This window comes from Medicago truncatula, chromosome 4, assembly GCF_003473485.1.
Source record: "Medicago truncatula cultivar Jemalong A17 chromosome 4, MtrunA17r5.0-ANR, whole genome shotgun sequence".
NCBI classification, from domain to species: domain Eukaryota; kingdom Viridiplantae; phylum Streptophyta; class Magnoliopsida; order Fabales; family Fabaceae; genus Medicago; species Medicago truncatula.
Genome location: NC_053045.1, coordinates 50986010 through 51004593, shown reverse-complemented (window position 1 = coordinate 51004593; position 18584 = coordinate 50986010). Strand labels below are relative to the sequence as shown.

The following is an 18584-nucleotide window of genomic DNA, read 5'->3' as shown; positions in this document are numbered from 1 at the left end:
GAACAAATTTTTTTTCCAAAGCGACATACAATTTGGGACGGAGAGAGTATATGTTTTGCACTAAATATTGAAATTGTCATCCAGAAAGGAGCAGCTGGTTGTCGGCATGTATAAATTTTCAATTACAATTTTGATTTTATAAGAAATGGTCTATTTATGTTCATATTAATATCAAAGTTTGTCCCGTGAGCATAGCTCAGTTGACAGGAACATGCATTGTTATATGCAGGGTTCGAACCCCCATCATCCCATTTATTCATCTTAAAAAAGGTAAATTTTACTTGACAAAAAAAATGTCGAATCCCTCAACAACAAAAAAATTGTCGAAGTTTTTTTTTTAAAAAAAAACTATTAAAGTTAAAGTTATTACTAAAATCCAAACATGGACCATCACATGTTTTCTATTTCTTATTATGTATATTTTATTTGTATAATCTCTGGTGTAACTATTTCTTAAATGATATCTCCCTCCCTTTTCTACTAAGCCAGCTATATCTAGTTCCGATTTTCACAGGTAAAAATGTTAAGCACGGAGGTATAATCCATGGTATAGTAAAAACATTATTTTGGAGAGACTAAATAGATAAGATAGGTATGGATCAACCTGCATTCGGTTAATTCGTTGATTGACTGGTAAATTTCGTGTGGCATTGAAGAAATATTCAAAATGGCATGTAAATTTGACATTAATGGCGAGGCGATCACAAGTATAGGTGTTTCGCTGTGTCCATGATTAGTTTTCGGAAATTTAAAATGAGTAATATATTGGTTTCTGTTTTGTACCAAATTCTTAAATTGATCTCTGAGTCTATTAATAATTCAAAATGGTTGTTTTTGTCAAACGTTTCTCAGATTGATCTCTGACTCTATTAGTTGTTTTGTATTTTTAATGTTAATAGTTCAATGTCTTTTGGATATTATTTAGTGGTTAATGACATAATGCCTTTTAGATCTTATTTGATACATTAATGACTTAAAATACAAAACAATTAATAGAGTCGGGCACCAATTTGAAAAAAGCTTGACAAAGATAGGGACCATTTTGAGTTATTAATAGACTCACCGACCAATTTAATGATTTACTCATTTAAAATGTTTTGGAGATTGCACTTGAGGTGTTTTTAGACAATCATTAAAAGGGGTCTTGGGGATCAATCTGAAGATTAATAAAAAAATTTGTATTGAAGATTAATAAAAAATTTTGTATAATCTATCGATTGCGGAATTTTGGATTTAAATCCAAATCATAATGATTGTGAGTGAAATGTCTAACTATTTGTATCCACAACACTTGGTAAGACACATTAATACTAAAATGTACCAAGTACAATACATTTATACATCGAGAAAATAGATTGTAGGTTGTACGATAAGGAGAAACAACTGTAACTTAAGCTTCTATTATGAGAAAAGAATGTCATATTCCCATTTACAAATGATGTGTATGACAAAAAATGTTGGTCTTAAATCGTAGTTTTAGTAGTGAAAAGTTGTCACTTTAATGGTTTAGAAACTGTTAACAAAACATGTTGTTATTAGGAATTAATTTTGATCTAAAAGTATGGTTACCCAACGAAAGTTTCTTTCTTTTTTTGTTAATATTTAGGCACCCGCACCTTGGAGTTATTTTTCTGGTTTATAGATGAAGTGACAATAATCATTTAAAGATTATGTATATACAAGTGCAAGGTTCTATATCTAAGCTTATGTGATGGTGTTTAGTAGGGTTAACTATGGTGCATAAGCACAAAAAAATGTTACCCTATAATATTTGAAATATAATATTAGAAAAAATCATTGCACCTCTAAATATTTATATTGTATGTATTATTAAAAAAAATAGTGCTCATTTATGAATGGCATCTTAGGTAGTCGCACATTTCAATTATGATCAACGCCATCATTGATGATGTCCAGTCTAAATATTGATATTTGTAAGTTGAGGTAGACCTTATATTATGAGAGTTTTGTTGGTAATTACTTATCATCCAACCAACATCATTTTTTTCTATATGTAATTAGTCTATTGTATTATTATAAATGCACAAACACTATTATTCATCGGTGAGATGAGACATAATATAACATGAATTATGACACTTCAGTAAATTACAACATACTTGTCAACAAAAATTGGAATCTCAAATTTTTCATACTCTCTCCCTCTCGTCTTATCTATTCGTTTCAAACTCATTTGCATAATTGTATTTAAAATATGAAAATTTCAACAATGATGATTACAATTTTCTATAAAGTTACAATTATGTTCAAAATATAATTTCAACATTGATGATTACAATTTCTAAAAAGTTGCGATTATGTTCAAAATATATGGGCCGAATGAAAGTGTGATGATGATAACATTGCAGAAGATGATTACAATAAGTTAAATGATTACAACACTAGCATACCAACTACAATCATGGCCACGTGCTTAATGCCAATGGGGATACGTGTTCATCCCAGTGATTTCTTACAGGCCAAATATGCATTTCTAAAAATCATGTTTTATATGTGATCTAAAAATCATTTTGGGTAGATGTCGTTGGTTTCGAGTATATCTTTTACTCCCTCTGTCCCTTAATAAGTGATCTAGTTGATCCAATTACGCATACCCATGCGTAATTTTGAGTTTAAATATCTTGAATAATATATTGAAAAAAATTATGAAAATTTGATATTTTGAAAATACTCATCGAGACGAATCTAACGACATCTTATATGATATTATTTATCTTTGTATATTAGTAGAAAAATATGGTCAAAGTAAGTTAGGTTAAAATTGCACATTTTCAAACAAGTCATTTATTGCGGGATGGAGGAAGTAGTTTATAAATCATGGGTCGTTGTCCTTCAAATACACGTATCTAAATTAATCAATTAATTTCTTTGTGAGACGTTTCATATTTCAGTTATTTGATATACTGATAATATTGTAATTAGGGCAAGAAATAAAATTGATAACTGTGAAATGTTGTTAAAGATAATATTATAATTGAGAAATGTTGTTAAAGATAATATTATAATTGAGGAACGATTTAGCGATGATGATCTATTGTAAGATTTAGGCAAAATATCTCTTTTTCGTCATTTAAGTTTGACAAAAATACTGAGTTAGTTTAAAGTTTTTTAAGTTTCAAATAGGTTTTGAAGTTTTTTAAGTTTCAAATAGGTTCTTAAAAAGGTAATAAAGACCTATTTAAAACTTAAAAAAATTAAAAGAATTAATCTGATATTTTTGTCGAACTTAAAGGACAAAAAATGTATTTTGCCTGAGATCTAATAAAGCACAAAGATTCAATGGTGTAAAATATTTTAGTTTTTTTACTAAGTAAATCTTTGCATACCACATAAGTTAGTTCCATGCTAGCATTCAGAAAATTTTACCCTATCCCAATAATTATAACCTAATTCGTATAGTTTGTGTGAACCGTTTATTTTGACCTCATATATAAACTAAAACCCTTCACTTTTTCTCAAAAAAATTAAAGTATTCCGCTACACAAAAGGGTTAGTTTCCAAAATCAAATTCGAAAAAATTTCTTAGATTTTTCGTACACAAATAATTTCAGAAAACTAAATTGTAACTTTTCCAATTTAGAAAAAATTCCTGAAAACCTTATTTGAAGTATTCCGATCTACAATTATTTTGACGGAAAATTACCTCAAGTATTTCGGTTTGGACTATGTTACCGGTAAGTTTACCTTCAATTTTTGAGTTATTTCATAATTAAAATAAGAATTATCTTAAAAAAATATTAGTTGGATTTTTTTTTTTCTGCACAAGCTAAAATGAGATATATTAAAATTGCGCATGAAACATCCGGCAAAAGATATGCAAAGAGTGCAACACCACTAAGTATCTTATCTTATTATTTAATCCTAATGTACAATGTAAACAAGCATTTCAAAACCCTAAACCTAGATTTTGAGCGGAAAAAAATGCTCATGAAATTTGAATTTGAAATTCAAATCTCACAACTACCTTTTCAAAACCCCAAGGTGCATTTATACTTCTTGAAAAACTAATGTAGGTAAAAGTTTGTTATTTCCGATGCAACAATCAGTTCAAATTCAAATGTTGTTAATAAATGTTGTTCCATTTCCTATGTGATTTACATCATTCACTTTCTCTCTCTCCCTCTCTCATTCTCCTAACAAGCTTCTTCCTCTACCTCCGGTCTTCTCTCTCATTTTCCATTTTCTCTCTCAATCACTGTTCTTCTCCTCTCTCAATTGCTGCTTTTCTTCATCCTCATCGCCTCCAGTTTCGGCCACCCCACCAGAAACCACCGCGCGAGTGAGAGTGAACATACCCTGAAGAGAATCTCGCATCAAATCTGGATATCGATATCATCTGCATCTCGATCTGTTGGTTTCTACGACACGCTCCGTTGCGGTTAGGAACGGTGGGCTGATTTTTTCCGACCCAGGTATAACCATCTTCAACTCTTGATTTTTATTTTCAATCCAAACACTTTCAATTGCATCCATCAAATATATAAAAAAATAAAAATTAAAAAAAATTAAAAAACATACGTGGTCTATGTTAATATTCTCATCATGTTTTTTTTTCTTTCCAACTTTCTTTGATGATAATTTAGTGTTTTTATTACTTCCATTGAAAGCTGATTTGTAGGTGAAAATTTTTGTTTTTTTTTTCTCTCTCTTTCTTCCAGCATTGGCAAAATGTTCATGGAAACAACAACAACCACTTGATGTGTCGGGATAAGTTACAAAGGTAAACTTATGAATCATTTTTTCTTCTTACTTTTGCCACCACCACCTGTTTGATATAACGCTTCTATGAAAAGTGGTCAAACATTTTGATATTTTATAAATGGTCATGCATTTTGAGGTTCCAATAACAATTTACATTTGTAGGCTTATAGCCACCTGATGTTAATATACATGTCTAAAGACTTGCTTAACTGATAATATTCTTCCTTTCTTTTCAAAAGTTTAATTGCAGCCCTTTTTTTAATTTAGGTTGCCATGAAAGATGAAGGCAAGGGTGAGGATGAACACAACTTTGGTTACTTTTATTCAAATTATTTCATTTACATTTTTATTGTCTAGAAGCTTTTTTTCCGTATATTGTTTAAGGTAAAAATGTGCGTAGATTTAGCTTTCAATTGAGCTTTTCTTTCTCTGATTTTCTTACATGATTTAGTTGTTTTTGCTTTGGCTGGTTTTGCTTTCATGAAAGATGAAGGCAAGGGTGAGGATGAACACAACTTTGGTTACTTTTATTCAAATTATTTCATTTACATTTTTATTGTCTAGAAGCTTTTTTTCCGTATATTGTTTAAGGTAAAAATGTGCGTAGATTTAGCTTTCAATTGAGCTTTTCTTTCTCTGATTTTCTTACATGATTTAGTTGTTTTTGCTTTGGCTGGTTTTGCTTTCATTGACTTACGATTCTTCTGTTATCTCTAATGTAGATACTTAACTGAGAAAAACTAATCTCTCCTTTCCGGTGAATATTGAAATAACCCATATCCTAATAAAAAAAATTCTTTTTTTATCTTTGCAAATGCATTATCTTTACTCTATTTTCCTTCACACGCACTTTTTTTTTTATAATAGTGTTGCTTCACATATATTATAACTTATTTCAGTACATCATTAATTGCCTTCTTTTGTAAATCATACAAGTCATTTATTTTTTTTCTGCTTTTGTTTAGCTCTGCCACATTCTATAAGGGTGAACTGCATTATAGTTAGTCGTTGAATGATGTTTTGCAGGGACAGATTCAGTTTTCTTAATGTCTTGATGTGCCACTAACTTTTTATAGTGCCACTAATGCAACCATGTCAATAATGAGTGTTTTGTAAATGCCCATATGTATAGTGACAGATTCAGTTTGCTTAATGTCTTGATTTGCAGTGTGATTTACTCTTTTGATTTTCACAAGTTCAAATGTGAAAAATAACTGTTTGAAAATTGTTGTTTATGATAGGTCAAACCTTTTGAGCCCTTTTCGATGGTTTAAATTCCTGTGGTTGTTTTGCTATAGATAATATTTCACATCTCTTTTGGCCTTATAGATTTTAATTATATTATGGTACAATCTTGAAATATTTAGTGAAAGACAAAGTATAACTTTCTTAGTCTTTTCTTCTTTTACTTTGCTTAAATGTTCAGGGAAGCCTAATCAAAAGTTTGGGTAGAACATGAGTTAAAGTTATATTGATCTCATTAAATTTTATTTTTTGCAATTGTGGTTTATCACCTAAAAAAGTCAGAGTTGAATATGATAATAAATGTGCCTCTACTGTTATGGTTGTTGAAGGAAAATTAGTTTGTCGAAAATGCAAAATAAACCGCAATGCAATGATAGGTATGGTTTTCATGTGATGATTGTAATACTTGAGTTTGCTAACAATGCTCAATGTTTTCTTTCTGCTACTGTCTAGGACCAGAAAGAACTTTTACTCATATATATCCTACTGTACTGAACAACAGCTCACCATGACACAAGGTCTGCAACATTATTTTGTCCATATGAAATTGAGTTTTTATGTATCCAATTGTACTGGACAATGGTGTTTTCTTCATCGTCAAAAAAAAAAATGGTGTTTTCTTCATAAAGGTAAAGAATACGTCATAGGCTTCTTTGTTGACAACTGGACAAGGGGTAATTTGCAGCGGAAAAATGTTACACGCCCGGTTACATGTCCAATATGTGACAAGTAGGAAAAATATGAATGTCATGTGTTCTTTGGCTTCTTTGGCTGCCAATACGCCCGGTTACATGTCCTAAATTTCATTCCTTCTAAATTTGAATTGATTTCCGACTCTTTATTTGATAGATATTTAAGTATTTGAGTTCTCTTGAGGTTGAAGATAATAAGGATGTCAAATAGTGGGGTTTCACCCATCAGTGTCGGAATGGTAACGAAGTATGTTTGATTGCAAGTTGAAGAATTCAGGTGGTGGTTGCGGTTATGAAAACAGACCAGTGTCTCTTCTGCTGCTATCATCTATATTTGAGTTTTTTTTTTTAGCTTTTATTTGTTACAACTATTGTTTTGTGTGTGATTCACTGAGGAATTGAATAACTTCGAATTATGTAGTCCATAGGAAAGAAACTAATAGAAGATATGTGTTGCGATTGTTAATCTTTTATTGTTTATTTGATAAAATTTTGTCCACACATTTTGCAGATGGGGAACAACTGTTTCATTATGCTTATAAAAAGGTTGTTTAATTGTGATTATAGTATAATGTGCTAAAACTACTATTACTTAATTCATATATTGATTTACCCATGTCTGTTGTCATGTCCAGTAGAAAGAATGGAGTTTATCATGTTAAGTTAGTTTATTTATTTTTTTCATTACTTCTAACACTACTGAATTGAACATTTATAATTTTGTTGTCTAATGACATAGACCGTAAGGTAGATAGTAATTTTAAAAATTTGATGTGGGTGAGAGGTGCCATCTGTTATTAGGCCCTCTTTATGGTACTATTTTTCCTCCTTTGCGGGTAAAATCACCATTTTACGTACAAACATTGATTATGGTAATTTCCAATGCAACCATTATCTCAAGAATGTTATCATGTCATTGTATATAAAATCATGACTGATATCATGGTAGTTATGCGTAAAACAGCTAATATCCTAAATAGCGGCGACTTAATAACTGATGCAGTTTTTTTTGTGCAAAATAAATTCAGAAAGCACTGGATTTTTTCATTTTCGTCTACCTTATAATTCATGTCATTGTATAAAAAAAACATATTTGAAACCAGGTTAGCTATGTGTAACATGCAGCTATTATCTTAAAAAGCGGCGACTCTAAAACCATTGTAGTTTTTGTGCTCATAATATTTTCAAAAAACATTTTCCTTTAATGCTGAAAAATCCGTTATTCTACATGTTAGTATAGTAAAAATCATAACTGATTTCAAGTTAGTTATGCGTAGATTCCATCCAAACTAATGCAATTTTTGTGTTCGAATGCATATTCAAAAACACATTTGCTTTTTCTACCTCCACTACCTTATATTTCATGTTAGTGGAGAAAAATTCATTACTGTTATCAGTTTACCTATGCTTAAACTGCAGCTTTGCGGCGACTTTCCATATGAGGCAATTTTTGTGTTAAAAAATAAATTCAGAGAGCACTCGATTTGTAAGCTTCTGTGTACAAAAAAAATTACTATTGAACCATGGATATACACGTGAAAGTAACAATTTAAGCAACCCCATATGTTATAACAAGTCGTATAGGCCATCCTATATTGGACGAGTATGCAACCCCATATTGGACGAGAATCCGAATAGACGTATGTGCAATGATGAAATGAAAGGAAGCTTATGTTCGTGAATCAGTTTTGGGTATGGTTGGAAGCATCTTGTCGATTCTTGCTAATTTATTATTATATAAATCTATGTTGATTGTTTTGTCTAAAATGTGTTATTTGTGGCTGCACTACACTTCAAATATTGTTTACAAAGAAATTTTCCGCAATGTACCAACATGAACTCAATTTTAATTGTATTTTATTAGTCACATTGTATTGGTTCTAAAGCCCCTTTTTTATTTATTTATTTGAATGGTGTATTTGCCGTCAATATGACCCGTGCGGCAGCACGGGTGCGAGGTCTAGTTTACAAACAACCCGGTGCCAAAAGAACCGACACCGTCAACAAAAAACTACTGATGCACTCCCATACAAAGGAGCGGACGAGTACACCAGTCATAATAACTGTAACTAAGTGAAGTACTCTTTGCTTTCATCCACAAAAAAGAATTACATTTGACTTTGTTCAAAAGATTGACAGAATGTGCTGCCTCGTTTTGGAAAATACATTTGTTTCTGTCTTTCCATATCAACCAAACACAAGCATACCAAATAGCTGTATAATAGGAGTGTGTACACGAGGAAAACCCGCCATAAAACAAAACTGGATGTGGTGCTGTCGTAAATCATTAGAATAAACCAAAGACAAGCCTAACCAAGCTGCTACCAATGACCATAAAATTAATGAATTATCGCACCGTAAAAATAAATGACTTGCTGTTTCGGGAACATCACAACCAATCACGCACATAACATTATTTGCGTGGAGAATATTTCTTCTTAACAAATTGCCTCGAGTCGGAAGTCGATTGCGAAGGAGGCGCCACACAAATAGAGACACCTTGGATGGTATGTAACTGTGCCAAACCTTGTCAACGGAACTCCTGTCTAAATGATCCCCATGATTAGTAATGAAGCGATATGCCTCCCGCACCGAATAACCATGTACAGTGTCAAGAGTCCAACTCCATTTATCAATAGTATTAACCTGTAAAACAAAGTGATGCAATAATGGTGAACACTCCCTCACACTCTCCTCCTGCCAAGCCAACAAACGCCTTCGCCACGCCCCTCCCCTCCTCCGTCTTCCCAGCCCTCTCTCTCCGTATCGGCCACTGTACAATCCTTATTAACCGCCAAATCAAATAGTCGAGGATATTTGTATCGCAAAGGCGACTTCCCGACCCAATGATCATGCCAAAATAAAGTGCCTAGGCCGTTTCCCACTTCTCTTCGAATGTTTCCGTCAAACTAGTTGGAAAATTTAATATAATTTTTCCGATAAATTAAAACCAAAACTTAAATCTTGAATGAACTTTTTAGGAAAAACAATTTAAGTCAGAAATCTTAAATGAAGTTTTTAGAAAATCATTTTACTCTACATATTGGGAATAATAGGTAAGTGTGAAATCGTGCTAAATTTAGAAAGGTTGAAAATTAGTGAAAAATGGTAAGATTTATATTTTAATGGTTTATAGGGTTGGGAATAATGGAATGAAAGAAACCATAGAAGACATTTTTAATTACCTACTTGACAAAATTAAATTAAAGACATTTTTGTGGTTGAAAGCGAAATTACTTTTTCTTTTGATTATCATTTTTGGTGGTTCAACCCAAATATGTGTTTGGGTGCTATAACTTAATTTTTTTTTTCTTTCTTTGTTTCTTCCATTCGAGACTTTGTAGCCTTTGATTTAGGCTTTTCTTTCTCGCACACATTGTGTTGGAAAGTCTCGGCCCTTTAGTAATATAATTCCTTTTTTTTTAAAAAAAAAAAAAGAAGAAAGAAAATGAAGGGGTTTCATAGTAAAATTGAACTTTCATAATGGAACATCCTTAGAAGAAGATTGTGTTTTTAAATATGCACATTTTCCACCTTGAATTTATCAAGTTTATATTTCATATTCCTATATTGCATTGATTATTTGAACAAATGTATAACAATTACAATGTCTCTACATTTGTATGTTTGCAACCAAGGGATACAGATTACAAATCGAGGGATACTACTGATAGATAATTGAAAGAAGGGAAGACAAATGATGATACAAAAATTGTGAAAACCCTTCATTGAAGGCAAAGGCTTTAGATTGATTCATTGGTTAGTGATAATTGGGCAAAAACCTTCACACCCCTTTTACAACCCAAAATTATTTATTTCCTTCCTCTTTCCTTGTCTTTGTGTATTGTTGGATATGGTAATGGGTGGCGTATAAAATGAACCATTAAAAAAAATTGGTTCATAACGGACCAACTCTTTATACCCTTGGATTGATCTAGCCTCACGATAATACCCTACACCATCTACACACTATCCTAAAAAGTAGAAAAAGCAACGACATATTGTCTGCATTTTCCCATCATTATATCATCTTCTTCAAAACAACAAACACACAAATTCCAATTCCAAATCCAAATTTTTATTTTATAATTTAAAAAAGGTCAAGAAACACAAACAATCAATTCATGCAGACAATTTTTTATAAACATCACTTATTTTATAAATACATACCACAAACATCAATTGAACAAGACAATCATTCAAAAAGACATAAATAAATCAACTGAACAAGACAATATTAGGTTTGTTGAGACAATTTCAATGGGTAAGTTGTGTTCTTGATTAAGAGGAATGGTGGGGTTTGGTGTTTGTAAAGTAAAGGGTGGAAATTAGCTACGGATCTTGAGGATGTATCAAAAGATTAAACTCATTTTTTAGATTCGTCAAAAAATAGATCGGTGATTGATTTCAACTCTGGATTTTTAGGAAGAACATATCAGTGAAGATGAATGAAATTGGGAAGAACGCACGAAAGATAAATTTGGATAAAATTAATTAGAAAGAATATGAAGCATTTATTTTAATCTGATGATGATATAAACTTAAAGAACACATCAATTATTAATTAGGAACACATGAGCTCAAATCTGCAAATTTAGTGAACTCATGTTTATACGTTTATGCAGTTAAGTTAAGGAGAGAGAGCTAGGAGGAGGAAACGGTTTTCGACACTTCTCTATTGGAGAGAGGAAGAGAATAAAGAGAAAGAATAAAAAAATGATGGGTGGAGAGATATAATACAGCAAATACAAGATATGATCTATAAGTTTGTTCAAGCTAATGGTCAGAAATCTTGATCCAGTATGGACCAATACATCTATGAGTCCATGCTAAACGACACCATAATAATGATAATAGACATTCTATTTTGTATTCCAACTTCTTTAACCCACTAAGAAGAAATTATTATGTATAAAACCTTTGATTTGTTGTAAACATGTCAGTCAAAATACATAAGTGTTGTTTTTTCAATTTCCACATATCATAGGGAAAGAAAAAAAAAATAGAAGTTAAAGGAACAAAAACAACATTTGAAATTTCTAAATGCAAAATTTACTTTTTGAATATTCAAACATAATCTTTCAAAATTCAAAAATCCAATAAATTCAAACATAATCTTGCAAACGTGGACTTTTGTTCGACTTTGACCGAAATTGCTGAGAAAAAAAACAAAAACAAAAAATCAATAAAACCTAAATAAGATAAAATTTAAAAAAATAAAAAATAAAAGGGAAAAGAAGTTTGCGAAATACGATTCCCGCTTCGATTCTACGATTCAATCTAAAGCAGCGCCAAATTAATCTTCTTTCTCTCTTCTATTTAAATTCCTCACTCTTCTCTGCGGATACCCGAACCGAACCAACCCGGTCCGACCCGATTCATCCTCTCAGAAAATGTTCGGAAGAATCAGAGCTTCACCGTCGTCGCTGGACACTTTAGAAGGTTCTCCTCCGTCAAAGATTCTCAAAGACGATTCTTTCTCTATCTACGGTACTCTCTCTCTTTCAATTTTATTAGTAGAAAAGTTTAATTCATGTTTAATTTCTTCAAATTCAGATCTGGTTGATAAAATTCTTATACGTGTTTTGTTTTAATTTTGATTCAGAGGCTACTTTAATGAAGCTTAAACTCGGAGCCAAACGCGATACACCGTCAGTGCAAATTGACGAGGAAGAAGAGTTTAAAAAAGATTGTTCAGTTACTGATGAAGTAAGTATGGATGTAGATTCTACTCCAGCAACAGAAATCGCTTCAAACTCTCCGACATTGATGGGAAGAGATTATTCTTCTTCTGTAACCAACACATCACCTATTGTTGTTACTAGATTGGGTGAAAGTGTTTCTACTGAGAATAACTTAGAACAGCCACGGCAAAATAATGTTTCAATTCTTCATTTTTTTAATAAAATTAAGGATCCTGGATATGATTCTTCGTCGTCGATGAAGAACAGTTGCTGTGGATCTGCTTCGTCGTTGGGTTCTGTTGGATCTGATGGCACAAGAAGTGAATTGTGTGAGTGAGTGAATAAGTGATAGTTTTTATTTTATTTTATTTGGAAGCATGAATGTGGGTAATTTATGCCTACTGCGTTTACATTATATTTGTCATATTGTGTTGTATTGTATTGTATCTTGCTCTTTACATTACACTCTATGTGTATCATGAATTATTTAAAATTTAAATACAACCAAAAGTTTGGTGAATTATACTCTGTCCTGCTTATTTGCTCATAAATCTTGTTATGTGTAGACTCTAATAGTGTGTTTATTTTCAAATGTAATTTTTTGTTTTATATAAGAGTGACGGAGTTTAATTTGAAACAGTGGATTGTAATATTTACTATCAGTGACAGAGTTTAATTTGAAGCAGTCTGCTAAAAATAGATCAGCGAGGCATCCTTTAGAACATAAAAGTTATGGTTAGAAAGGGTGTCTTTCAAGTTTGCTTTAGGTCTAAATAGATGTTAAGCGCCTTGAATTGGCACAATAGAAATAGAGAAAATGGTACGGACTTCCATATGAGTCGAATGCAAAATTTTATAAGAATTTCAGAGTAAATGTTTGAACATTGAGCTTAAAGGAGGGATACATTGAAAACTGAACAATTGAACATCTTATTGAACTTAAAAGCTGCATAAATCGTTGTCATTGCGCATCTCTGGTTTATTATTCTCTTAGCCATGGATGTAGGACAGGAGTCCATTCACATAATTCACCTTCCTTGAACCATAGAGCTGCAGCAAATGGAAATAACAGGGTTAGTTAAGAATCACAGTCTTACATGAATATTTACATTACACTGCAAAAGCTCAACAACCATGAGTCAGATTTTATACTATAACTAAGTATTGACAATATAAGGTGCACATGATTTATAACCATTCGTTTGTCAATCTCGTCGTATCTAAGATGGACCCCCTTTGCAACTTATCTTTTTCTTTTCCTCGCAACCACTCTTTACCCTGTTGGGTTTTGTGGTGGAGGTATGGTTTTTGTTCAAAGAAAATTGCTTTTTTGACATAAAAAACTTCACAATGACACAAGTAAAATACTTAAATGCCCCTAGCGGTAGTTAACTACCGTTGAGGACCCGGCAGCAGTTAACTACCGCTGAAATCTTTTCTTCAATTCACACTACACAGCACTTCTTCTTCTCCATCAGGTAATGTAGTTGTTCACTGCCCAAATAAAATTCTTACCTAATGCTTGAAGTCTTATAGCAATTTCTTGAAGCTAGGAGCAGATTAACAACTTCCAAAACAACTACATTACTCATGAATTTCTCAAAAATGTTTTTCATCTTTGTTGATTTGTTGAAAACTTATGTTATTTACTTGTCAAAACTTGGAGGATATTAATTGCTTCAACATACAAATGAAAAGGGGAACTCAAAACAAAAGTCCAATGTTTCTGTTATTTATGGATATGAAGAAAAAAAAAAAAAGCTTGGCCATGGAGAAAGAGGCAATTCTTCAACAAATTAATGAGGAAAAAAAATTGGTGAAGCTGTATAATTGGTGAAACAAGAGTATTGTGGTGAAAGTATGATGTATAATTGATGCCAGCAGTAGGTAGTGTGAATTGAAGAAAAGCAACAAAGATGTAGAAGAAGAAGTGCTGTGTAGTGTGAATTGAAGAAAAGATTTCAGTGGCAGTTAACTACCGCTAGCACCAGCGGCAGTTAACTGCTGCCAGTATTTCCAATGGTAGTTAACTACCGCCGGGGACATTTAGGTATTTTACTTGTGTCAATGTGAACTTATCAATGTCAGAAAAGCAATTTTCTTGTTCAAAAGGATCTCTATGTTGCTCACTGTTGCTTCTTTTTCAGCAACAGGGCAGCCAACATATTATAAAACACGTGCCCAGTGCATCACCTAAAATGCTTATGCATGCTAAGTTTTACCTGTATTCAATACATAATTCAATTCTCTGTTGTTAACTTAAGCTAACAGTTACACACAATTCTGAGAACATAGGACACAAACGAGTTAAATTTCAGGATCACTCTTTGCTATTGGTAAACTTGTAGAAGTCGATGAGAACTTTAACAAAATTACAAACTCTGGATTCTACTAGCAGGTTTATAAACCTGTGCTGAAGAGGGCCTATTCCACAACTTTTTTGGGAATTCTAAAACTTATGCTCATCAAAGCAAAATGTGGACAAATGCTGAAGAGAAAAAAGGCAGCCCGGTGCACTAAAACTCCAACAGGGTCCGAAAAGGGGTTCCACCATTTTGGTGCAGCCTTACCGTGTTTCTTACACAAGAGGTTGTTTCCTGGACTTGAACCCGTGACCTTTCAGTCACGTGACAACAACTTTACCTTGCACCAAGGTTGTTTCCAGGACAAATGCTTAAAACAACAAATGAAATTTAAAGCTTTATTTTGTATTTGTAATACTCTTTAAACCTGCTAATATATAAATTAACGGCACACAATGATATTCTCTTTTGCAATCCACAATCCTTTTTGTTGCATTTATTGGGTTAAACTGAATCCTGATACTATAAGAGGCCTTACCTATTTCACGCTCGCCATTTTCAGGGCTGTCACTGCCATGGATAACATTCCTGCCAAAAGTTCATCATAAGATCTTGTCAGTCCACATCCTCAAATCAACCAGAAAAACACACCCTATGAATCTTATTTTGATTCTTGACCAAGGCTCACAAAATTCACAAATCAGATGTGAAAAGTCCTTACCTTCCTGTTTCAACAGCAAAGTCTCCTCTTATTGTGCCTGGTTCTGCTTGCAGAGGATTTGTTGCTCCTATAAGCTTACGTGCTGATGGCACTACTCCAACACCCTCCCAAGCCTTGCAAACATAAAACCAGAAAGTACATTCAACAGGTATACTGTGAAACCCTCATTGAAAATGGGATACTAGTGGAAAGAGTTATACCATAGACACAACGGGGCCCGAAGTAATATATTCACTCAGCTTAGGGAAGAAAGACCTTTGATTTAGGTCCTTGTAATGCTCCTGAAACCATAAACAGTCACAATAAGCCATCCATGTGTAAATAGCAAATTAACAGTTGAACATAAGACAAACATCACAAACTGAACCAACATTATTGCAAACATAAGATGTAGGTCTATACTCTATATCATATTGGTATAGTAAGCAACCATGGTCCTCGTGAGCTTAACTCAGTTGGTATGGACAATGCATAATATATGCAAGGTCTGAGGTTCAAACCCCGGCCACCACCAAAAAAAATACTACCTCCGGTCCTTTTTATTAGAAACAAAAGTGAGAATTTTTTTGGTCCTTTTTATAAGAAGATTGATCAAGTTTCAAATATGTTTGAAGCTAAATTTCATTTGTGCCCTTATTGATTATGAGAGAGAATATTAAAAGTAAGTAAGTTGATGGAATAAAGAGTAATTAATTTAAGGGTATTCATAGAATTATTTTAAATGTAGAAGTGTATTAAATGAAGATGACTATTTTCAATGTAATTTCTTGGTGTTGATGTTTTATGTTTTTTGTTTCTTGTATAAAGGACCGGAGGGAGTAGTAAGCAACCATGAAAATATGGATACAATTGGATTTTGTAACTGGATGGTTGGAATTAGTTACTCAAGCACCTGATATTGTGACATTTCATGCAACTATACTCAATACTTTTATGGAAACATATTCAGAATAGTTCTAAAATACAGAGAATACCTTCAATGAACTTCACAATATGTCATGGATTCTAGTTGAGAAAGCAATACTCTTAGTGCTTTTCTTCATTTAATTAGGGTTAATAGGACATTGAGTTAATATTTTGCATCATACATCATACCAAATTAATAGATTACTACAGGTCTCCTGTCTCTCTTTTTGTCCTTCCCTACCTAAAACCCATAATTAGGCCATGGTATCCATCTTGAAGAGACTTTCTTGTACTATCAAGTTTATGGAACCAGACCCTGACATTCATGTTTGATCTCTTTTTGCTCTGCTCCGGCTAGTTTTAAAGCTGTTTAATTAACTCTGTTCCAATCCCCTTCTCACCACAGATCGACTACTTTATACCTATCTTAGAGCGTGTTGGCTCTACTCCATCTTGTTACGCAGATTGATTTTATTTAGGTCTTGTCTTTTATGCAGATTGGCTTTACTTGAAATCCTATTTACCTCCTCTCCAATTGAACACCCTTGCAACTGCATCACCCTAACAAGAGTGTCTCTCCGGATAACTTAAAGATTAACAATAACAAGCTATACCTTAGAGGGAGAGTGTTAACAATACATCACTATGGTATATCTTGGAGTATCTTAAAAGATATTTAGCGTATACTGTGTAATCAATAAGTTTGCTAATTGAGAAAGCAATCTTCTCATTTTACTGCTCTATTTAATAAGAGTCAATAATCTTATAGATGATTTTTATTATTATGAAAAGCACAATTAGGTTAAGCAGCCCATCATATTAATAATAGATAGTATTTATATCAATGTAATATATTGAACCCTGTCATTCTCCTTTACAAATTGAACCCCATATACAGCAAGAAAAATAAATTGAGCATAAGACATCATGGATATACAAACAAGCAAGTATTGAAGAAAGTAGACAAACCTCAGCTAATTCTTTAGAGCATTGAAAGAGCTTCAAGCCAATTAACTTAAACCCCTTCTTCTCAAACCTAGAAATAATTTCACCCACCTAAACCAATTCAACAAAACAACAATTATAACCTTAAACTTCAATTTTTTAATTTTTGTTTCATCCCTTAATGTCTGAAACCAGAACATATGAAATTAAGAGACTTACAAGACCACGTTGCACGCCATCGGGTTTCACCATAATATAAGTTCGGTCAACTTGTTCCTGCACAAACATTAAAAAAAAAAAAAATATATATATATATATATATATAGAATTACACACACAGAGTGATAATAAATTGAGCAAATTGGCGAGTAGAAAAAGAGAACATACGAGAGAAGCAATTAAGTGGGGAAGGAAAATGCCGGTATTGGTGGAGCTTTTAGTGCGGATGGTTTTGGCATAGGAAGAAGAAGTAGAAGATGAAAAAAGATGGGATTTAGAAGGAAATGCAGAAAGGTGTTGGGTGGTGCGTAATTGAGAGCTTCTTGTGTTTGTGTTTGAGGTGCGTAATTGAGAGGATGTGACATAGATACTATTGGTTCCGCAAAACACGCCCATGGCTTCCATTTCTCTTCTTCCTCTCTTTGCGTCGCGGCTGTGGAACAACGATGTTCTTTGGAGTTTGGATTTGGATGTGGCAAGTCAGAAAGAAAGCGACTTTGGTAATTTTTAAACTATACTACTGTTTTTTTTTTTTTTTTTTTTAATATAATGATAAAAATCAAAAGATTATCGAGAAAAAAATGATACAAAAATTGTTTTTTTTAGAAAAAAATAATGTAATTTTTTAACAAGGAAAGAAAGAATGTAATTACAAATTCTTCTGTCTACTTCAATTAATTATTATTAATATCAAGTTGATTTGATTATTATCCTTTTCAAAAAAGTTAGACACTAAATTCATGAATTTACCACTTGTCTTTTTTTTTTTTTTATTTACAGAATTTACCACTTGTCAATAGATGATAGTTTCTCTTTACAAATTCTTTTTTATTATTAAATAAATTTCTCAATCAATTGAAAGAATTGAGATTAACTTACGGTTTTTTTTTTTAGAGGTTGGAGGGGAGGGGAGTGTTTTGAATAAAAAGGAATGAAAAAGAAGATATTGGGGTTAATTTTTATTCATAACATATAATTCTTATAATTTTAAAGAACTGAAGAAAAAAAAAATGCATTGAGGAAGGGATTTGGAGTGTTTATATGAATTTTTCAAATTCAATATTTGTTGTTATACTAATATTTTTAAAATTAAAAATGTATTAATCATAAACATTAGTTCTCTTTAAAAAAAAAAGTGAAAAATTTC

The 18584-nt window shown here is 32.2% G+C and overlaps 2 protein-coding genes and 1 long non-coding RNA gene across 3 annotated transcripts; 2 read left to right on the top strand and 1 right to left on the bottom strand.

The window, feature by feature from the left end:
* The first annotated feature begins 4023 nt into the window (after nt 1-4023).
* On the top strand, nt 4024-7171 carry LOC112421359 (uncharacterized). The gene is made up of 3 exons (XR_003011648.2): nt 4024-4433; nt 4680-4741; nt 4990-7171. It is a non-coding gene; the product is annotated as an uncharacterized lncRNA (long non-coding RNA).
* Nucleotides 7172-11896: 4725 nt separating this feature from the next.
* Nucleotides 11897-12863, top strand: LOC11416637 (uncharacterized). The gene is made up of 2 exons (XM_003608838.4): nt 11897-12149; nt 12265-12863. Exons 1-2 carry the CDS (start codon nt 12053-12055, stop codon nt 12678-12680), a joined length of 513 nt encoding a protein of 170 aa, XP_003608886.1. The 5' UTR covers nt 11897-12052; the 3' UTR covers nt 12681-12863.
* A 305-nt stretch (nt 12864-13168) lies between these two features.
* Nucleotides 13169-17925, bottom strand: LOC11407961 (nucleoside diphosphate kinase 2, chloroplastic). Its single transcript, NM_001424894.1, has 7 exons — nt 17606-17925; nt 17438-17494; nt 17243-17329; nt 15568-15648; nt 15368-15480; nt 15185-15234; nt 13169-13393 (listed from the first exon to the last, which is right to left on the bottom strand). Exons 1-7 carry the CDS (start codon nt 17840-17842, stop codon nt 13326-13328), a joined length of 693 nt encoding a protein of 230 aa, NP_001411823.1. The 5' UTR covers nt 17843-17925; the 3' UTR covers nt 13169-13325.
* Between the last annotated feature and the right edge of the window lie 659 nt (nt 17926-18584).

What these genes read in the sequence shown, in the direction of transcription:
- LOC11407961 (NM_001424894.1), bottom strand. Translation starts at nt 17,842, where the DNA reads ATGGAAGCCATGGGCGTGTTTTGCGGAACCAATAGTATCTATGTCACA. An exon ending in CCCACTTAATTGCTTCTCTC is followed by an intron (nt 17,495 to 17,605) that starts GTATGTTCTCTT and finishes ATGTTTGTGCAG; the next exon opens with GAACAAGTTGACCGAACTTA. An exon ending in AAATGGCGAGCGTGAAATAG is followed by an intron (nt 13,394 to 15,184) that starts GTAAGGCCTCTT and finishes CATTTGCTGCAG; the next exon opens with CTCTATGGTTCAAGGAAGGT.
- LOC11416637 (XM_003608838.4), top strand. Translation starts at nt 12,053, where the DNA reads ATGTTCGGAAGAATCAGAGCTTCACCGTCGTCGCTGGACACTTTAGAA. An exon ending in CGATTCTTTCTCTATCTACG is followed by an intron (nt 12,150 to 12,264) that starts GTACTCTCTCTC and finishes ATTTTGATTCAG; the next exon opens with AGGCTACTTTAATGAAGCTT.